This window comes from Aphis gossypii, chromosome 1, assembly GCF_020184175.1.
Source record: "Aphis gossypii isolate Hap1 chromosome 1, ASM2018417v2, whole genome shotgun sequence".
Taxonomy (NCBI): domain Eukaryota; kingdom Metazoa; phylum Arthropoda; class Insecta; order Hemiptera; family Aphididae; genus Aphis; species Aphis gossypii.
Genome location: NC_065530.1, coordinates 29,794,874 through 29,819,104, shown reverse-complemented (window position 1 = coordinate 29,819,104; position 24,231 = coordinate 29,794,874). Strand labels below are relative to the sequence as shown.

The window sequence follows — 24,231 nt, the reverse complement described above, 5'->3', positions numbered from 1 at the left end:
TCTAACACAATAAACAAAATTATTTCAAAATTATTATTATAATTATATCACGTTTTTACAACGCGTGAGCACAATAATAAAATACATTTCGAGTACAAATAATAATAGTAATTAAACAATTATCGGAGATTATCAAAATTACATAATTAAAAATAGTATAATTTAAACTTTGTGAAAATGTTTTAATACAAGCAACTGCAAAACACTGAAAAAAGTAATGCATAAATAAAAATATGACTGCTTTACTAGTATTGAATTACATTAAAAAAATGTATTAAAGTTAATCTTTTTCTTTTTAAATACCAAACAAATTATCTCTTTCTTTTATCATACGTGTTATATTTAATGTGTGAATGACTAGTTGCACACATAGTAGTTATGTAACAATATAAAATTGATTAGGTACCTAACTATAATTATTATTGTTTACAAATCAAAAAAAATATCTATTAATTATAACAATTCAAAATGACAAAAAAATATAATAAAATAATAATAATGACGTATATTATAAGTAAATAACAACAATGATTATTTCAAGTCGTATAGTCCATTTTGAGCTCAACAAACAGAAAAAAATAATAATAATAAGTAATAACACAAGACAAAGATATAATAAAATTGTCAAAAAATAAAATAATAATAATAATAATTTTTAATTGTTTTAATACAATTGACCAAATCACTTTTTTAATTTTCAGTGCAATAAAGCGGCTTTCAAACCATTTAAAAATAAAAAAAACAATAAATAAATAATAATACAAGATAATGCTTACGTATTACAATATAATATGCGGTGCGTAATTAATGACGTGACTGGATGTTTCACTGATTAATTTATCTGAGAGAGATCAATGGTGTTGTTCATAATAATGACAAAAAATAAATAAATATAAATATATATGACAATGAAATGAAAATCGTTTCCAAATTGACGAGGTTATATAGGGAGTCTTAATCGTCCCATAGCAAAGTCCATTGGGCGAAAACGATTGAAATAGTTGTGGCGTGCAATGAATGTACAACAGTTAGGATATCATGATATATTTCACTTTAATGTTATTAAAATATATTATATAGTTGATAACGGATGTCAACGATAATGTCATTGCGCACGTCTATAACTTTTATAGGAACATTATTTTGTGACTTAATCGTTTATTACACGATGGACTGTCGAATACTCGAATACATTACTGTTTAACATGACACGATGATACGTGGAGAAATAAAAAATATAAGAATTCTTGATAACAAGCTACATAAGGATCAATATAATCCAGACACCAAAATATATAATTAACAGTGTTATGGTTTTTCAGATTGTTAATGTATGTCACATGATGAGAGCAACACTTAACAATATACATTATACAATACATAAATTAATATATATTAATATTGTAAAAGAATTGAAATTTTATATAATTTGGATGTGTGTATAATAAATATATAAAACTTTGTGGGTCGGACCAATAGATAACAACGTCGACGGTGGCATTTTAAAACAGTAGATCTGTAATAGTATGACTATTAGTGGCAATGCATGTGCCGTGCGACGAATGGAAAGCAGCACCACGACCAAACTGTATTGGGCATTTGGGCGTTCAGTCAAAGTAAGCTTTTTCATAGAACAAAAAAAGCGTTAAGCTCGTGAATACTCTGTAAAAATAAAAAATCATAATTAGGATTAAAAATGTAAATTATTGTCACATTATTAGATTTCTTTGACTTACTAAATAAATATAATCGTAGATTTACACACTTTAGGCGTTATCTATTGTCTTCCATCACCACCTGTTTAAACAAACTGTTAGACATGTGACACTTGACATCCTGACTGCCGAGCGTAGTTGTACCGTCTTTGGCTATGAACAACTGTAGCCCCGATCCTATGAAACCAAAAAATAAACACATCAATTTGATGTAAACCAGAAACTGCTAGTAATAGTATTATAGTTAAATATGTACCTATGATTTAAATTTTCGTAGAACATCATAAAATATATTAATATAAATAAATATTTTTAAGTTTACAATCATTAACAGTAACTATTTTAAAAACACTTCATTACTGTTAATAATAATATACGTTTACAATTTCATTTTAGTATTTGCATTTTGTATTTCGTAATTTAATATGCATACTATGAATTTGTTGAAGTAGGTAACATATGTATAAACAATTATGTATTTCAACATGATATAATGTAAATTCATATATTTTATAGATTTTATTTCATTAGTTGTTAATTTATTCATATTTTTTAAGTTAAATAAATTATAACGAATAGTTTAACGTACTTGAATACTACAAAACCAAATAAAAATTAAAGTGTGTAAAATAAATGTTATTCAAAAGCAATGCGCGTTGGAAAATATTTATAAAAAAAATATATCTTTAGCATTAAAATATTATTTCAAAATATTGAATAAAATAATAACAATTTGAGTATAGTGCCCTACCCTTTTCTCAATTTTTAATTTATATCAAAATGTGTGTCCAAAAGCACTTAGTCTTAAAGCATAAAAAAAATTATGCTTTTTACATAAGGAATTTTTTATATCAAAAAGGAAAAAAAATATTTTTCAAAATTTGTAGTAGACTCAATACAACTTCTGAAATTTGTTTTTGTGTTTTTATTTGATAACGTGTAAGATATGTTTTAGTAAAAAAAAAAATATTTTCTTTCAGCCTAAGCTCATTTCGTAATTCTATTGATGAGTAATAATAATAAAAACGACGACGACACAATAACAATAACAAAATATAATTAATATAAAGTATACATTAAACTTACTGTGCTTGTTTTCCTCGTCAGCCGAATGATCGTCCAAGTTAGTTGCCCTGAGCAGCTGGTCAATAAGACTGTCTGGGTTAACCCTGGTCACCTCTACACGCCCGGTGGCCTTTGCGCAACTATCGTCGATGATGCTGCCGCCCGTCGCGACCGACTTCTTATTACGCCGTTCAAGAGCAGCCTTGCCGCGATCCAACGAACCGGTCTCCACACCGCTGAGTACAGGCGACGCTTGGGATGCAGATATCGCCGTGCCACTAGACGTCAGACTAAAAAGAATATGTGGAAACAAATCAATAAGAAATACATGAAAACTAATACAGTGTATGAAAGCGCATAATATATATATATGTATAAGGCATGCAAGCATATTTTATCACGTAAAATATATACAGGAGGGTTTCAAATGTTTTGTGTGCTGTGGATTATTATAATGACAATAGCAGACCGTTTAAATTGAGAAATATTTTTAAAAATAAATGCGTGTTTCTAAAACATTTAAAATAATGTTAAAACTCGATTAGATACACATTTTCAATTTAAGGACATTTTTACATATTATATATTAAGCATTTATAAACTTAAATTTCGTTTAAAATAATCGAAATTTTTTTTTAATATTTATAACTAACGTCACTCGTGTAGATAAGTATAGGATCAAAAAGCGAAAACTTGACCAATTGAACACAATCCCTACCTACAATTTTTGTCACACAATTTGAAACACTCCGTATATAATATTATGTACGTATTTAGCTTAATAGATATGATGGAAGCGCCACATAATACAATAATGAATAAACCTTAGTAGGTATATATACTATATTACATGCAAAATAATATGAAGTGATATGTATGAATGTAAAGAGCCTACTATAGGTGTGGGAAAGCGAAATGCGCGTGCATAGAGATCATAAAATGTCACTATATTATTATTATGCCCAATATGAAAACTTGATGCGGAAATATATTACATTATTATACTTATGATATTAAGCTAAAATTTAATTATTGCGTCGAGAACCGAGAGAAACAATATATTATTATTATTAACAGCGACGAACAACAGCGGAACGGCACCATTATGAATTATAAATGTTACTACTACATTATGAGTTTCATTTTTGGTAAATTTACGACTGCGTAAAATGATTAAAATCGATAATTTTCAAAAAACTTTGCCCGTAAATATGCAGCAGTGCAAAAGACGAAGGGGATACATAACACTATTATAGTATCATTAATAATTTTTGAAAAACACTAAGTTATATAAAACGTAAAAGCAAAATACTAATAATAATTCATGCAATGAAAAACAATAAGCATTTTGAAGATGATTCCATACATTAATTAATTTTAGATTTATTTCATAGATTAATTCCATACAACATGAATATAGTAGTGCACTACCGCGTTTTCAGATCTATTATAGTAGTATTATAAATTTACAGATTCTCTGAGACCTCTGAAGAGTTTGTGTCCCAAAAATATTTAACAAGTACACGAATTACGTCCCAGCGTGAAAACATTATTTTGCTTCCCATTTCCCATTTCATACATACTTAGGATTGTCAATCGCAAATTATGACTATCGGTAGGTTAAAACATTGATTTTTATTGTTGTCATACTATTAGAAATTAAAATGTGTAAAACAGTCCTTTACTCTTCTGATTTTAAAAAATGGGAGACCAAAATAAAATTTTAAGAAAATACTTATTATAAATTAATTTTTATTTTGAAAAGCAATTCGTGTGTACACAAGTAATTAATTGAAATGTTCGAAGTTTGGTTAGATTTGAATTTTATGAGATTTCCCAACGTTGGATTTCGTTTGTCATTTCTGGACATAGCATTTGTTTATAAACTAATATATTGTTATTTAGAGAAATTTTGGATCGAAGTTGTGGCTTTAGTTAGGCCCTTTTTGATTTGATGTAGTTAGCCTAGGTTAATGTTTTGCCGAAGAAGAGATTCAGGTATATAACATGATTCTTCATAGAAATTATTTGACTATTTAGGTGAACATGAGAAATATTTTTAGGGCAAAGAATAAAAAAAACTTAAAGAAGAATGATTAGATTTTTTATAGTTCATTAATTATGTTTATGTTAATATTCAATGGATTGATTTAAATTAAAATAAATCGAAGAAGAGTAAAATAAAATAAATTAACTACCTATTTACAATTGCGATAAGTTTCTATTATCGATTCCACTTTTTGCATTGTATAAACGAATCGGTTTTAGTAATACCGATAAGATAGTGACATATCAGCGTAGTTATATCTATATGTAATATGTATGTATATATACAGCACGATTTTATTATAATATTATATAACATTCATGGTATTAAATTCATTAACACCACTCGCATTGTTTAAAAAAAAATTAAATAAAACAATAACAGCGATTAAGGTTGTGACATATTATAGTATATATATATTACACATATTATTACATGTGTTATAATATAATACTATAATATAATTATTATGTACATGATGATCTAATTACACGGCTACACTTAACTTTCTAAGTCAATTGTAATATAGTTTTGAAATAAAATATTTTCAAATAGTTTTGATAACAACTAACATTTTTTATTTCATAATCGGAATAATTTTCTAAAAACTATCATATATGAATATAAATTAAAATAGAAAAAAAATAAAAATAGAGTTTTATTTGATTTTTTTTAAATTAATACGCAATAAAAATGTAGATAAACGCAACAAAATATAAAACCAAGATGGATCCCACTTCTGAGTTAGTTAATAAAAAAAAAACTATTCTATATTTGATTTAGGTACAAAAAAAGTTATAGAGAAATATTCTACATCTGATTATGAAATAACAAAATAAGTTGACATTAAAACCATCAAATAGTCTAAAAACCAAATTAAAATAGAAAAAATATGTTTTTTCTTTAAAATAGAGTATTACACACATTTCAATATAATATATTGGAAATGTTATGCAAATATACAAATCATACTGAAACCACAGTATAAACATGGTATAAGTAAATACATTTTGTATATATGTAAGCGCTATTTTAAATAATCTGACGATAAAAAATAGAAGAAACGGTCAATAAAAAAAATTCGTGCAATGTAATATTTAAAACGAAAGAAATTCAAAAATGCCAACTCGACGGCGATTCATTCAAGCTGTAAAAACGACGCAGATTTCTCATGCACACACAGTACACACACACACACGTCAGCCAACTGACTAACATTTGACTAGGTCGCCTAAACGGAGACGACACTAAGGTGTCGGAAGTACTGAGCGATTTGTCCAGTTCCGGAAGCTTCTGAAGCGAGTTCATGTTGAGCATTCCCGGCAACGCCACGCCACAACCACCCGCAGCCGCGCTGTCCAACAGCAATTTGCGGTGATGCATACAACTGCCCCTGAACACGCACAATACACACACAAACTCGACGATGTACAATAGTTAAGTGCATATAGATTATATATATATAAGTAGATACGTAACCCAAAACCTCTTATAAAACTAAAGACCCCTATCCCCTTAATCTTAAAATCGTTTGTAAGCATAAATTACAGTGTGTACACTACACAGTATGGAATCAATGTTAAGCTAGTATATCGCAATATATAAATACCTTCGTCGTAAATCTGGTTTAAATTAATATTTTTACATTTATAATTTTTGGATACATGAAACCTGCAGATAAAGATCTTATTATCGTACAATATTCATAATCATGAGTATGAATTTTAACTTGATTTATGACATTTGCATCGCAATAGATCTACTCAACATATAAATTCCATACTGTACACAATATGCATGTAAAAATAAAAGCGACATATTTTTTTCTATATGCTTCGACGTCATTGACCGATATATATTACAAATAGGTACCTATAAGTTATACAGAGTGATTCTTTTATCGAGTAACAGTAATTATTTCAAAACTATAAACATATTTTTATTAATATTTTGAAATAATGAGTGACTAAAAGAATCACCTAATATACGGTTATAATGTACGGAAAACCTACATAAATATACTATATTAAAATAGTATAATATATATATTTGAACTGCTTAACTGCAATCTAATGCATATTTTTATTTGGTAAAATAAACACATACGCGGCCAAAATATAATAATATATAAATAAATATATTGATATATCAAACAAAGTACAAACTACTATCACTGAATATATAGTTTAGTATATTATTCTGTATTATAGTATATTTTATTAAAATCAATCAATCGTGATTCGTGATGCATATGAAGGCATTGAGTGATTTAACTAAAATTCGACATAAGTACCTACTTTCGACGAGTTCTATTACTCTACGGTCCACACAGTTAGAGATCATAAGTGAAAAAATTAAGAAACCTCTAATAACATTTTTATAAAATTAATATGTAAATATAATTTACAATATAAAATATATTGTTTATAATTTCATATTCTGAAATAATTTTAATTTTTATAAGAAAACATTGATTATTAAAACAATTATTTTTTAATTACCTACGGACAGTTAAAAATTAGTTAAGGCAGAGTATTAGTAACGGCAGCCGGCCCAATTGCATGAAACATTTTCCACACTACTTATTCCAGTCATATAAGTGTACGAATAATAATAAATAATTGATTCAATATTCGATAGTTTTGTATACCTATACTAATCAAGTATTGCTGTCAACTGTTAGTAAGGATTAACATTTCCAGAGTGTATTTGCAAAATAATAATTTAAATATAGTTAAATTCCTTTAATATATACTATAATTAAAATTGTAAATAAACACTTCTCCAAAAACAAAATTCATCAGAGCAAACAAGAACACCTAAGACGCCAGAAACATACATCCCGTGTTAAATAGCATGGATGGTATATAAAATGTAACTAAGATCATTACAGCAATAGTATATATTATAAAAGGAAGTCCACGTGAAAATATATTTACTATATTGTATATTATATAAATAAGATCCATATCGACGATGATGATGAGGGTTGAGAGATAGTAATACGTAGGTAGTTAAAGTGAAGGCTGAAGCGTATTATTCCAACAGGAAGACAGCGGTAGCGAAGCTCGCAGGTGCGGGATTGGCAGAAGGGTCATCGTTACCTATTAGGGGAATCTGGGGTCAGGGGCATCAGACCAGGCGACGAATTGGTCCGGGGCGACGGACCGGACCACGGCGGGAACCGGAACCCTCCGCCGTGCTTGTTGTCCGGCGTCCGGAACGCGTCTTGATGGGTGCACACTTGAGGTGATGGCTGCTGGTGTTTGGCCTGACGCAGCGACCAGAATCTGGATCGAGGGCTGCTCCACAAGGGTGTAGTGGGGGGCTGCTGTGGGTGATGTTGATGTGGTGGCGACGGTGGCGGGGTGGCCGGCGGCGGCAACAGACTAGGCGACCACACAGGCCAGGACGGCGACCTGATGTACGTATATCACAATAGTAGATAGGTGCATTGCGATTTCGACATTCACATAGGAACGTAGTGGTAATTATTAAATACTATGATAATATTTTTTGTTCGCATTAGAACATGATTGATAAAATATTACTATCATGTCTACAACAAACTTGTGATAACATATGAAAAAAATAGCTCTACATTGGTTGGCGAATGGAGGAGAACGATAAAATTCTACACTGGTTCTATTCTAACGTATAATATACACCAGCACAATTTAAATATTATTCAAGTGAAACGAAAAACGAATGTATCAATTTTATACGACAACAGTAGAGTACGATTTAGTTGTATGCATCATTCGACTACGCGAAAACTTTAAAATATATCCATTCATATAACTAATAAGTGATAACGCTGCATCATAACAATATAATATAAACATGAACAATATACATCATATACTGCAACGTGGTATAACTTATAGTAGTACCATTTTATACCCGACAACTGTACAAGGATATTGAACTATTTTATTCAACATAATAATTTTTATATTACCGAACGTGCCCACTGTCACCGGAACTGCTGTGTCTCGAATGAGAGTTGTGAGAACTAGAGCCTTTACTAGTGTTCGATGAGTTACGGGAATGCCCACTCGAACCGGTCACGTGATTAGTGGCAGTGGGCGCAGCAGGGTTGTCGTGAGTCACCGCCATCGCGTCGTCTTCTAATTGTTCCGAATGATTTTGATTTGACTCAGACCCGACGTCGTGTTTTTCTAAACCACTGCTCATGGATGGAATGTCTATAAACATGCGATATATCCAGCATCATTAGGGATACGTTATAATAAATAACAGATAAGCTAAGAATATACGGTCCGAACACAGGTTACAAACAATATACACAAACAAAAATACACCACATTGCCAAGACAGCTGCAGTGTATTGTGTATTATAATTTATAACTATACGATGGTAAAATGTATTTAATACATTACATTTTAAAGAAAAAAACTATTTAATTCGACATCCCATGCAGTAGTTGTTGACGCGCAAAAAACCATATATTATGCAAATTCAATTAAAAAAATTTGTATGGTTTTAAACATTTTATTTTATTTTATTTTTTAGTTTTGTAACTGCAAAATACATATAATAACGTTGAAATGAATTGCTTTTTCTAAATTTGAAAAAATCATTAATATTAACTAATTTAAAACGTCATCTTTTAAAATGATATGCTATAATAGCTTTTATATTTTATACTATACTATTGTATTTTTTTATAAAAATTAAGAAAATATTTACTTACAACTATTTTTTATTCTTAACAAAAATAGTTTTCATTTCATAACAATACAATTAAAAAAAAAAAAAATTGTCTAAATATTGTTTGATAGTAATTATACGGTAGATATAATTCTTATATTATACAAGTACTTTTAGCAAAAGTCGAAATACACAAAAAAAAAGTTGGTCGAATAAAATTGCATTATAATAATGATATCAACACCTTAAGTCACAAAAACATATAATGTTAGTTAATAAAGGTATCTCTAGTTTTCCATCACCATTCTAGTCTAAGTATACTTATTAGATAGTAAGGAAGAACTGAATAGTGATGATTCATCACTGATGACCAAGATTGTAATACATTAAATAATTATAGAATCTAAAGAACATATCAGATGTAGACCAGCGAGTCGTATTTAACTCTTTATAAATATAAAGTACAGGTTTGAATAATATTATTTACGCACACAAATTAAACATTCAAAAGTGAAAAAAAACACAATATCCATTTAATTATACCTACATTGCTTAATCGTTATACAAGAATTGGGTAGGTACTCATAGTTATTTTAAAACAAAACAAAAAATAAGTCAAAAAACAACTGTATTACAAAATCAGTTTCCTCCCACTAAGACATTTTGTAAGTATAAATGTCTCCATTGTCATAAATTGTACATTGTAACAAGTTTTTCGTAGTTTGAAAAATAATTTAAATTAAATAATATCTATTACACAACGACGAGAGACCTAACTCTTCTGCAACTCGTTTGAATTTCTCTTTAAAAAATAACTACCTATATAATATTATAAGTATCTAGGATCGACTTTATAGATTTATGTAGGTATTGTAATCTATAATATAAATCAAATATCCAGTGTATGCATACCTGATGGAAACAACGATCGTGTATTCGGCAGACTGCCGAATCCGCTGCTAGGGTATTCGGTATCTTCGCGTTGCGGGATATCACCATTAGTAGTGGGTTTTTGATTTAAGGCGGACGTTGGCCTACGAAAAATCGAAAATATAATGTTCATAGTTTAAGATAAAATAAATACGCCGAAGACCAAAAATTCAAACCTGTACTCGTACATTAAATACCAGAAAACAATTTAAATTGTATAGCTGGTATATCGACTAAGTACTCAAAAATATATGGTAGAATTCGCTGTTTATACGTGTCAACTTAAAATAGTAAAAGTAATATATATTTACACTTTGAACAATACATCTCCGGCTAACATATTCATAGACACGGATATGCGCAGCATCGAGTTATCCTGTCGGTGGTGTCGGGTGTCGTACCCTTCCAACAGGCAGCGCCTAGAACTCAACCCAGCTCCAGCCAGTTCAGCCAAATTGACATCGGTGAAACCGAGTTTTTGAAAGCTACGACCGCCCTTCAGTTCCTATACGATACAAATGGTTAAAACAATTTTTATATTGCCAAGACGATATTTCCACATCCACGAATGCGTTATACTTTGCGAACAGATATCCGAAGGTTACATGGATCCAATATTCCGGTGGACGCGTTGGCACTCATCTTGCAGACGAACTCGAATGTAGCACCCCATCGAACAGTGTGATCTCGAACCTCCTCTCTGTAACACAATACATCACAAGGGTTAGTATAAAAAATCATTTTCGTACATATAAACGTATGTATAATATAAGTATTAAGTATATTATTAAAGTATCTTACAAATAAATATAATGTATATTAAAAAAATTAAGTACGTCACTATTATGTTGTTGTTTTTTATAATTTTAAGACATCATAAACTCTAGACACTTGGCAATTAGACTATATTATACTGCTTTGTACAATGATAGTGCGAAAATTTTAAAACAGACATTTGGCAAGCAAATTGGATCATTGGCTTTACAGTCATCACTATAAATGTTTATGATAGTTTTTAAACTTCAATTTTACCTAAATAATTATCCCGACACATAAATTCGTATCTCTAATTTATTTAAAGATAAAGTATATATATAATACTAATATTTAATAATGTGTTAATATCGATTATAATAGATTCTCAACAAAATACTTATAATATAAGTAACAGATGCATTAGTGCATTAACTCAATACGAGTAATATATAATGAGATATGAATGCATTAAATAAATAAAATCATAGCTACCTATATAATTCTATCGACGTACGTTAATACTAGATGAATACCTATGAGAGAAAAAAACTAAATAACTAAAAAGGTATATTATACTATGTGTATACTTATCATACTTATAAATTATGAAAAATTAATGCATTCATATTATTATATTATACACCTATCTACAGCTATCTACTGTTTTTCTTTTTAGTTGCTGGTCCATCAATATATTACACGTGCCTTTATAATATTCTACGACATCTACTATAAATACACACTTCTTTCCTCCAAATCAGTCACTCGAAACGTGTTTGACAGAACACTACCATATACTTTCCGGCAAACATTCCGCAAAACTACACGAATACTGCGTAGACACATGTTTCTCGTTTGTTGGCTCCTCAGCAGCACATGAGTATATTTACGTGCAGTACACTTTAGTTAAGGAGACGATGAAAAGAATTTAGCGCCAACGAAATTGGCTACCGTTCGTCGAGAAAAAACTGTTTACTATGGAAAGATTTCGACAGTTTGGACGGTTTCCAGTTTATTTTTTAATGCATCAAATTCAAACGACAGCTTATTCAAACACTATGAACCGTTATTATAACATAATAAGTACATAGATTTAAAATTGTAAAAAATCGATGAAAGATATTAAGTATATTCGTCATAAGTATACATACAATCGAGATCACTATGAACTATCGTACTTAGAAATTTGGCAGGAACATATCTACGATAAATTTAATCTACAGTGTTGACTAAATTTATTATTGTGTAGACTCTACACAATAATAAAAATAATCAGGTTTTGTTTTACGAAGGTATCGATTCAGATTTTTTTGCAAATATTATATCCACTTGAACGCAGTAAATATTTAAAATAATTTGCATAATAAAATAATATAGGTACGTGAGGAACAAACCAATAACAAAACGCATAAGTTTTCATTTGAGATACGATTATAATTACTAATTGGATTAACTATTTAAGTGAGTCTATATTATAATATTAGGATTCACTTTTTCAGTGTTCATTGAAGCAAAAACTTATCAAACGAAAACCCAACTCGACAACGCAATAATAACTAAACATTTCAAATTTCTCACTCCAAAACAATCATCCGATAAATTTCATTTTTTGGAAAATAAGATTATTAGATATAATACATAATCAAATTACAAGTTATTTTAACAAATTTTACTAAAAAAAATTATAAGAATAAAATCAAGAATAAATCTAATCCCAACGTTCTATATAGACAAAATTAATTCGTTTAATTAAACATAACACATTTATTTTGTCTTTCCCGTACACTGGGACTTTAAACGAGCGTAGGTGTAGTAAAACACCGACAATAATTTTCAAACTTTTCGGTGTGCTTTCTTTAAGCGACAAAAACTGATTAATTTGATTAATATATGGTTAAATAATTACAAATACTGATCCGTCAGTCAATTTTTCATAAATTATATTTATTGTTATTTATTATACTGCCAGCATATTATAATATAGTACGAACGCAATATTCGTGTTATCACCCCCGAAGTAATGACGTGTGTTATATTGTAATACAACACACATAACTTGTCATAATAATAAATGATTTTACGATTCGGTTACGAGTAAAAGCGTTGGCGGCAAGGTGAATAATACATAATATATAATACTATACATTTATATAGTCTTGTTAAATGACTTAAATGACGTCCACAGTGTAAATCTTTATTGCCGCTGTATATTTAAATGAATAATTCCTACATTATTATCTCGTTATAAATGGTTAAACCTATATTATTATAAACATTGTTGAACCCACCCGGATATAAATCGAATTACGAATCCTTACAATGAAAATCAGAATAAACAATAATACTGCAGCATTATGATCGTATTATTGGAAAAATTCACTATGGCGGCTACGTCCATTTTTAGAGATATTTACAACTACCTATAATAATATAATTTTGTGTCCAGCACTCCGAAGTAGGTACACTAGGTACATATTACATGAGATTTTTGTTTGAACGAGTTTATTTTCCCTCAAAGCATTACAAATGTATTCGTTCTAGTTAGGTTACAAGCGTGTAGGTTACGCGTCATATATTTACAAAACGTATATACATACCACAATAAAAGTAGTATTATTAATATATTTTTTTTAGTACAAGTAAATCGTTAACATATAACTAGGCATTGGTATCCTACATCTAATTATACGCGTTGTGGTCAATGTCGTTTTTAAAAATTATATTATTATATTAATATTTCTTTTCCTCTGATACCTTGTATTATAAAAACAAAACCAACCTACCGCACCATCACCAAGGACAATTGAAATGATTTCTGTGTAAAGCGTGGTATTGTTTCGAATTAAAGTGCTAAACTATAATATATGCTACCACTACATAATATGTACTATCTGAATAAAACATTAGAGTAAAAGGATTAGGTTATCCGATGCCATACGTGAAAGCATCACATCCATCCAAGGTTCAGATTTAAAATTAAATACTAAAAAAAATAATAATATACTATGACGTATATAAAATTATAAGCTATAGACATTTTATGCGTGACTATAGTCGTTACAAAGCTCATATTATACACAGGTGCCTATAAAATATATTATCTTGTTTATTTCATAGCTGATAGTTGATACCCTGTACAGTATTTATAACAAATAAAAATCATTGTTCTACAAAAAAATTTAGTAACCCAGTGCGTTTATCTCGTCTCTTACTCACGACGTGAACACGTAAAACATTAATAATATAATTACATATTATAATATAAACTACAAATTTTAACGCTAAAACGATATAAAATATCTGTTATAGACTAAGCGGTAGAATCGTTTGACTCGTATTGATTAAAATGGAAATTGAAGGGTGGAAATTCATAAATATTATGTATATAGCTGTATTATAGTCACTGTAAGTCCGCAGTATTTAAAAATCAATTATTACCATTTAAAGCAATAATACATTTAAATATATTGTTTAAATAATTAAATCGATGATCTCATAATTATCTTAAATTCGTCCATTTTTTGTAATGTTTAAGTTCATTCATGGTTCAATTAACAAATGTTTTTTTGTTAATAATTAATAATGGTAAAAAATAATTTAGAAAATTATATCATGTTTAGGTTATAACTAGCAAATTGCACTAGCTTGCGACAACGATGAAAAAATAATTACGAATATACACAGACTATAAGATAAAAATAACTGCAAAATAGTTATAAACCTGATAAAGCATTAAATAATTTAACGACCTACGGTATTTTAAAACGTATAGGTAGGTACATAGTATTAGTACGACATCGTTATTGTAATGAAAGGCAATAGTTATTTGTACGTATCATACACATTATCTACAGGTAAGTTAATAACTAATATATTTTTATTATATTTACATAGAACATAAGCACTACCTGTCTACCTAAGCATTAAATTTGGTACGCAAATTTTTTTTTCAATATAACGGAAACCACGAAACCGAGGAAACTCGAATGTGTTCAACGTAACTACAACCTAACATACAAACAATAATAATAATAATTATTATTTATTTATTTATTTATTTATTCGTGGTAATATTGATCTAAAATTCAATCGGTTTCATAAAAGTATAATAGCATTATAATATATGTATATTATATACGAGTATAATTAATGTATAATGAGTATATTAAATATATATGCAATATACATAAGTGTTTACCTAAAAATGCAAAAAAAAATAAAATCCCAAAGAAACATTTCATACGTGAATACACCACATTATTAACATTAAAAACTTGCCATATAAAAAGCATATTTAAAAAAACAGTCTTCAATGTTTTCTTCGGCTTTAGGAAGTTGTTACACTGTTATCTTACAAAAATAATTAATTACTATAGGTAATTATTATTATTATTATTATAGCTTCATAATAAAATAAATTATATTATGTGTAAATATTTAAACTATTGGCTTATATGAGTTATATGCACCGATGACGCGCGTATCTATACAATTTCCAAGTTTTATAAGTTATATTTATTAAACTATCTACATCAAATATTAGATACATAAACAACGATACCAGAGAGTTCATTATATAATAGTTCCATAGTTCCTTTATATTGCTAGTATAGATTTACCTTTACTTCAGTAGCTCTCTAAATATATGTATTATATAAATTATTATATATAAGTCAAAACAAATTAAAACGCATGCGATACCTATACCAATATACCATAAAAATACGCATTGATTAAACACAAAAAAGATCAGGAGTGGCCAACAAAATATACCTTCTACAAGTAACCGCACACCGTTAAGTGCAAAGCAGAGCCAAAAAAATGAATCGTAATAATATCACTAGTATATACCTAATGTAATTTAAAATTTATGTTACAGTCATTTTATCATATAGAAATGCAAAATAAAGAAAAATGTATAATACGAAGTTTTATTCTTTAAAAATATTAAAAATTATTTTTATATCAAATATTTGTTTACATAATTTTAAGGAGAGAGGTTGAAAGTCAACTTTAGAAATTCAAATGGGAACTTATACTTTTTGCAAACATAATGTGAAATTTTTTTTATAAATTTTATTGTGAAGCAACATTAATTCAAAACTTTATCCTTGACAAGTTCTAATTTAAACTTTTAAAGCTAAATCTTATTAAGCCCCTCTTCTCCCATAAAATAATGTAAAAAAAATAAAATTTACAAATAATTTTGTAAATTGTTTCTAAATAAAAATAAAATAATAAAAAATAAAAATAAAAATACATTTCATAATAATATGTACAAGTAAATTTTTTTTGTAAATGAACAACTAAAACCACAGCTATAACACGAGCTATACACGTTGCAGCGCTTATATAATACCACTACCATGATACCAGAAGATTCTTTTATCAAATAACACTCCTTATTTCAAGATATAAATTAATTTTTTATTCAATATTTGTTTACATAATATCCAGTCGAATAAAAACAATATTTTATTTTAAAAAATATATTTTTTATCGTCATAGTATTTTAAATTTTTAGAATGCGATAATAACATACATTTTTAAAAATTAACGTTGTCTTAAATTGTTCAATAGACCTCCACAACTAGCCTTTAAAATATTCAACCAATATTATTCATAACTATTTCATCATACAGGTGGAGACAGCTTGAATATAACAACATTTTTTAAAAAAAAAAATGCATTCACACTCTAACGCATTGATGATTTGAACACACGCCCTTTCACACAAGTACATAACTTTATAAAATAAGTCAAATAAAATAATACCAAGTGATCTGAAAAGTCAGAAATTAAGTGACAGATCGTTAGATGTAAGAGTTCTCTACAGGCACCACATTATGAAACTAAACGTCTGCAGTTATAGTTAAACAATTTGGAAGAGTATAAATAAGATATCGAAGCTCTAAAGACCGATAAACATTACTGTTCATGGATTGTCGTTTACTACCAAAATAACATTTCACTTGATGAATAGGAAATCCGAATATTTAGTTTTTATAACGTGAGAATTAGATGGTCAGAAAACAACAGTATACGCTATATTTCAAACTGTCAGTCCTTATAGGACTTGAGATTAACTAGAATATCGGTTGGGTATTCTAAGGGGGTTTTTGCAAGAATCTCTGTAAATAACCTACGACAATACAAAAATTAAGTAAAATTAATAATTATTGTTTAACAATGAAACTTTTTTAACATTCCTAAATTCGTTTTGTAACGCCCTGTAAATAAATAAACTAGATTTTAAGAGACTTATAGAATGAAATAAAAATATATTTCAAACATTTTTTAAAAAAAATAGGAAATAGATCTGATTGAACTCATACATTAAACCTGAAACAAATTATGTATACAAACCATCAAGATACTAATAAAGATATATTATAAATACCTATAGCTCTGTGTTATATTGCAATATAATATTATAATACATATTCATCATGTGGATATATTATACATGTGTACTAAATATTATTTTAAAGAAAAAACTCGTTTATCCAAATATACTTGTATTATTGTGCTTTTATACAAAAATATAATTTTAATAGATACTTTGGTATAACATCATAATTATGGAAATTAAATGTTGAAAATAAAAATAATAAATTAACATTCTTCAAAAAAATAATAAGAAAATTATGTTTTGAGTTAAAAAAAACTACTCTAAATAATATGTTTAGTAGTAACTATTGTTTAATAGTAACTATAGTAACAACATAATTGTTCAATGGTAACAACAAAAATTAAAAATCAACTAGTTTAACAAGCGTGCATAGCGCATATAGTACTATATGTCTAATAATTGTCTACACATATAAGTATATAATTAACTACCAATAAATACGGTTTAAAAATTAACGCTTCCAATGGATTTACAAAATATAAATTGTTTTTAAAAGTGAAGCATATTAAGTCTGCTTCTGAGCATAATGCACACATACACATACACACAATATATAAATATCATGCATTTATTATGTAAAATATTGACGAGACTAGCGCTCACATAATAGCACAAGGTATAAACACGTCGGCATCCACCTGCTGCACCACACCTCGTCCATACTCGACGCACTCGTGTGCATTAGGTAAAAATATTAGTTCGCACGACTATGGTTATAAAACAATTTACAAACACAAGCAATAGCCACAAAAACGTTTTTGGGACAATAGAGGAAACTGGAAAGAGATTCATTATTAATAATAATAACTTATTATTGTTATTAATTGTGATTAAATTCCTCGCAGATATAACATTGTATATTAATCGTGCGGCGAACGTTTCTTATATTATATCATTGTATAGAGGGCCGGAATGTCGGTCGGTTGGATACAATTGAATTGGGAATATGAGGTAGTGATGGCAATGGTCGCTTTTTCTGACTCTATAGTAATTCGTTTGTAATAATTATGATCCATGACTAGAGCGTGGCCTAGATTTTAGACGTTGTGTGCGAATATCATACAGCTGTATTGCGCGGGTATATTTAAATTGCGCGTTTCCTCCGCGAGTAAATTTCAATCGAATCGACAGTACGGCACGAAGACTATTACTCACGTAAAAATTAAACGGCATTAATATAATCCCCATTTACGAATTTTAATTTAAATACAGCTGTCGTGCGAAAAAAATACTGCTGGTTTGCATGCGAATAAACATTACAATTGCAAATATACCTATGAAATACTAGGCCCACTGCTACGTAAATAATTTGTATTAAAGAAAAATTCAAAATACATTATAGCAAATTACCCTTATTGGATCTCAAAATATATAAATTATATCCGATGTATTGTATAATTTTATAATAATAAACATAATATTATGGAAGATAACACAGTACCTATGCTGTTATCAAAAATTAATTAATATCATACATATTGTACGAATCTATGTAAGATGTAAGTACATATAATCGTGTATATAATAAACTGGACAGCAAAGTTATGTCCAATGGCCGTAGATATCATAAATAGTAAATCTAAGATAGCCTTTAATAAAAAAAAAACTAAAAAAATATACACTTTCGTCATTACTCTGTTATATAGGTATATAATATTATATATTTTGGATTTCTTTGTAACATAAAGTAGTCATGAGTTATATATTTAATTAATTAAATAATGTTTTTCACGAGAAAGTCAAGTTTTTCACAGAAAATCAATACAGTGAAAAATATACACCTGATATATTTATTGTTTTCAGACTGACAGACAAACCCGATATATTACTTATATATACGTACATAATACATCTTACAGTATAGTTTGAATGAAAACCTTCTACCGAGTAATCAATTCTACAGATACATTATAAAAAATGAAATTACACATTCAATATAATTTTTGATGATGGTTGATGAATTACAATAAATAAGAAAACTTGTTTTTATTAATAATATTCTCAATGAAATTAGTTATTTGTATTCGTCATAAAACTAAATTTTAAATTGAATACATCCACTAGTTATAAAAATCGTTAATATTAAAATCTATATGATACTATTGTGTATACTTTATACTATTTGTAAGGCTATTTGTTTACGTCAAAGACTTAATATAACAATTTGAAAAGAAAAAAAATCGTTTAGTACTGTTATAAAAAAATAATAACCATAAAAAAACCACATTTAGACAGAGTATTAATTGTCTCATACTCCCATAAGTACTTGTTAGTTTATATGTATAGCTTATATCTATATGTATCCCGTGCATAATATACATTATTGTTTACTGCTTAACAACTTAATTAAACACACTTTTAAAATTATTTCCATACCCACAGATACAAACAGAGCTCAGTGAAGTTCAAAAACATTTGCCATACATTCTTTGTTTAGACAATTTACGTAGCAACTAATTTCCCGTCACTAATGGTTGTTGTGTGTGTTCATACAAATTAAAAACGTATGGAATTATTATCACTTAAGTAGTAAATTATACATATAATAAAAGTAGATTATAAATTTAATATTTGTTACACATGGAAGACGATTTCAACCAGAGAAAGTTTAGAAAAATAAAATTAAAATATAATATTAAAACTAAAAATGGAATATAATTATTATAAAATAAGATTTTTATAATCAAAAAATAAAAAATAAAAATCAAGTGTATGTTTTGGCTAAAAATGTTTTGTTTTGAATATAGTTCCTTAAAAATATATTTCAAAATATATACTAAAATTAGTTATTGCATTACTTAATAACAATTCATAAATGAATTATCACTAGCGTGAAACTATATGGACTGGTAAATAACATTCATCAAATTAATTCTGGTTAAGAATAGCTAAACTAACACTATTATATAATTCTTAATCTTTTTAATACAAATTGTACTACAACTGTATGTCTGTATATGATCCAAATAAATACCTAATCATTAGGTAGTCATTACCAAAGATATATAATGACAAAAAGGTGAAGCATGGGGAATGTAGTATTAACACCATTTCCCCTTCTCATGATTGTGGTTCAAAATAAAAAAAAAGATAACCTACTGATGAATACAAGATTTTTAAATAGCCATATGCATAATGATAAAAGATAATGTAAACGATGAAATTATGTGTCTAATGTTCATAATGATATAATGATGTCATTTAGTGTGAGTCAGGCATAATATTAAATACAATTTAAAAAACCTTCTAGACATCAGGAAACAGCTTTACATTTTTCTGTGCATTTTTATAAATTATATATCTATGATAAAAAGTAAAATTGGTCCTATATGTTCATTATTCATTTTTAAATAGCTAAGTAATAATATAAATCCTTATAAATAAAATATTTATTATATTATTTTTATCAGAACTTAACATATAATATGATATAATAAAATAACATTCTATATTGTATAGAATAAATATAATACTATACAAATAAATAAATAAATTATATATAAATAATATATAATATTGTACATTGTAGGCACATAGCGTACAAATTCATAAGAGTACATTCTAGTAAATGAACTTTAGATTTTTTTTAAGAAGTCTAATAAAATTCTTACTATTTCAGAAGCTACAAACAAATTAAGCACACCTTATGAATGTTTCTAGTATACATAATTTGTAAAAAAATATTTTTAATTTTAAATTAGTTTTATAGTTATTATTATTGTTGTTCATTATAAGTGCCCGACCTATCAGCTTTTCAAATGTTATGAGGACTTGTCTTAATTTTGTAAATAAACTTCATAGGCATAGAGAAAACTATTAAATAATTTTAACTGATCTCTAATCAAAATTGTTAACATAGTGAGAAATATTAACACAAATTATTTCATCAACCATCAATAGTTTTATATTTTGCAACTTATAATAAGATTATACAATTGAAATAAATTTTCTTTTTTTTTTTATAATAATAAAAACAATTTCAAATTTATGACAGATTTGAAACATAAGCGGAAATATGAATTAAATCAATGTTGTAAAAGTAATTGATTGAAATGAGCTAACACACCTATTTTTTTTAAATTAAATTATTTATTAATACAAAATATTTTGTTTGCATAACTTTGAACATTCATTTATTCAATATTATAAAATAAAATTTCCAATAAATTACATACCAACATGTGTTTTTGTGTTTTATCCGTCTTACTAATGTAAAACACAGTAAATTTGCATTCAGCTGAATCTATTTCATGCTGATAGTTTTGATATTTGAGTCAATTTACCTATTATCAATCTAGGCCAGTATATAGGCTTTTATTTATATTTTATTTTTAAGTGAATTATGAACATTTTAAAGTTTTAATATTTTACACAACTAGGTATAACATAAAAACTAAGTGATGCCTCAGATAATATTCTTGATTTAAAGCTTGATACTAGGTAAATTGACTAATATTAAAGCTAACAGCATCAAATGGATTCTGTTGAATGCAAACGTCCTATGATGTACATTAATAAGATGTAAACAACACATGCGGGAACAATGTCCTCTTAACCACTCATACCATTTAAATTAAATTAAATTTTCAAACATTTAATAACTTTAAACTTAAAAACTAACTTAGCTCATTATCATACGTTTACATGGTAAATTATATGTAACATATTATTATTATTTAACAGTATACTTAATAATTTTTTTAAAATATTATATACCTAATAATAATAAACATTTTAATATATCTAACCTATATCAGGGGTCACCAAATGGCGAATTGTGGATGAATTTTAACCGGCCCGCAGACAAGGAGAGAAAAAGCCGATAATTTAATATTTAACCTAACCTAATCGGCATATTATAATAAATATTATGTACTTTAAATTTTTATGTCCCTCAAACATTTTCTGAATTCTTAATGTGGCCCACGGAGAGTATTAATTGGTGACCCCTGACCTATATGATTATTAATTGTTTAAAATTATAACTCTATAATTACTAGAACTAAACTTTGTTACAAATATTATAAATCATAAAATTCTCCTTATAATTAAACACACAGTAAACTTTGTAGTTAATGGAAGTTAAAAATTAAATTATGAATAAAACCAATATACCATCAATAAACAGCTGCAATACCTATAGTACATATCTATCAAAACTTATAATATTATACTTCGAAACCGAGAGTCACAGTTCAAATTTCTATAAAGTATAATTTATAATTGCATAATATATATTTTTTTTAATCAAATGCTAATGGTTAATTTACTACAAAAACATAAAACAATTTTATTATCATATTTATCAATTATCTATACTATAATCATGTAATTACATGATTACGCATATTATTATATTACCTACTAATAAAAAAGTAAATTTTGGAAATCTTCAAAACAAAACCCTTACCTGGATGAAGTATCACTGAAATTCCCGCCATCCAGTAAACGAACTTTGGCAAACAATACAGCATTGACAAAAGGGACGGCTGTTAAATCTTCTAGGCAAAGATTAACAGTAAACTTATATCGTTTCTTCTTTACCATGAATGACATTTTGTCCCTATACATATATAATAATCATTATGTAAATAAAATCAAAATAATTCAAAGAGTTAGACTTTCATAAACAATGAATCACAACTTGTTATAGGTACAGATCAATCAAACCAAATATGTATATACAATACACCTACTATTTATATGATAATATATAATAAAATGTAGTAACAATGAGAAATAAAATCAATATGAATACAACCATTAATCGCCTTGTTGACAAATGTGTGTATGTGTCTATATGAATATTTGTATGTATTAACAGTGTGCAATGCACAATGAACAAACATCAGAATGTAAAAAAAATTAACCTGACAATATTAACCACAGATAACAAGTTAGTGAGACCAATGATGTAAGTAAGTTTAGTACCTGCAGAAGCGTCAGTGGATCATCTACACATTAAGTAGCGTAGAATACATTTTCTGAAGATTTCTTGACACAAGAAGAATAAACACACCGCAACACTATGTATTTGTATAGAATATGATAAATTAATAAAAAAATTAATTGACGGTTCCCTCTCAATGATATAAAACAGAAGGAAAATTAAAAAAAATTTTACCTAACAACCGACGACGTGCGATTTTGCGACTATAGCATAGATATTAGATATACACACATATTCACCGGTACATATCATATGCAACGTATATACATATATATATAACAAGTATAATACCTATATTAAATATTTTATTGCAACTTAGATCCCAACGGGAAAGTCGACGTCGCCGTCGGGGCAAAACAATAACACTTGACAACAAATAACAATATCGGACGGACGGCAACGACTGAGACAGAGACACCGCCACCGTCGATCATATGTTTTTCATAGCTAGCAAAAACGCCATCTATCCGCCGAGTCCCGCCCACGTTGTTTACCTAATAATATTATTTTCGGGCGCAGCTGAAGGGATCTAGTAAAATACGGTGTAAATGAGAAATAAAATTTTACCCTATGGAGTCTATCCGTACCTATTATTGTAATTTCAAATTTGTATCAATAAAATCAATGCCTAAGGACGACCTGGATGGGTACAGAACTATAGTTCAGCCCCGAATATATATG

The 24,231-nt window shown here is 27.7% G+C and overlaps 1 protein-coding gene across 5 annotated transcripts; it reads right to left on the bottom strand.

The window, feature by feature from the left end:
• Window positions 1-482: 482 nt before the first annotated feature.
• LOC114127094 (protein FAM102A) lies at window positions 483-23,952 on the bottom strand. 5 transcript variants are annotated; one of them, XM_027991228.2, is made up of 11 exons: window positions 23,725-23,952; window positions 23,532-23,626; window positions 23,011-23,163; window positions 11,012-11,132; window positions 10,744-10,937; window positions 10,415-10,536; window positions 8,789-9,035; window positions 7,932-8,246; window positions 2,802-3,070; window positions 1,737-1,892; window positions 483-1,662 (listed from the first exon to the last, which is right to left on the bottom strand). In XM_027991228.2, exons 3-10 carry the CDS (start codon window positions 23,154-23,156, stop codon window positions 1,774-1,776), a joined length of 1,533 nt encoding a protein of 510 aa, XP_027847029.1. In that variant the 5' UTR covers window positions 23,157-23,163; window positions 23,532-23,626; window positions 23,725-23,952; the 3' UTR covers window positions 483-1,662; window positions 1,737-1,773. The 5 variants fall into 5 exon arrangements, with proteins under 5 accessions (XP_027847029.1, XP_027847030.2, XP_027847031.1 ...); XM_027991229.2 differs by lacking the exon at window positions 7,932-8,246 and adding an exon at window positions 6,044-6,220; XM_027991230.2 differs by lacking the exon at window positions 7,932-8,246 and having other exon boundaries at window positions 23,725-23,950.
• Window positions 23,953-24,231: the final 279 nt, after the last annotated feature.

Bases quoted from the DNA above. Each gene is read 5' to 3' on its own strand.
- LOC114127094 (XM_027991228.2), bottom strand. From the start codon at position 23,156: ATGTCATTCATGGTAAAGAAGAAACGATATAAGTTTACTGTTAATCTT. The intron at 11,133-23,010 runs GTAAGGGTTTTG...ATTGTGTTACAG, and splicing joins TTCAGTGATACTTCATCCAG to AGAGGAGGTTCGAGATCACA. The intron at 3,071-7,931 runs GTAACGATGACC...TATTCTTTTTAG, and splicing joins ACCCCAGATTCCCCTAATAG to TCTGACGTCTAGTGGCACGG.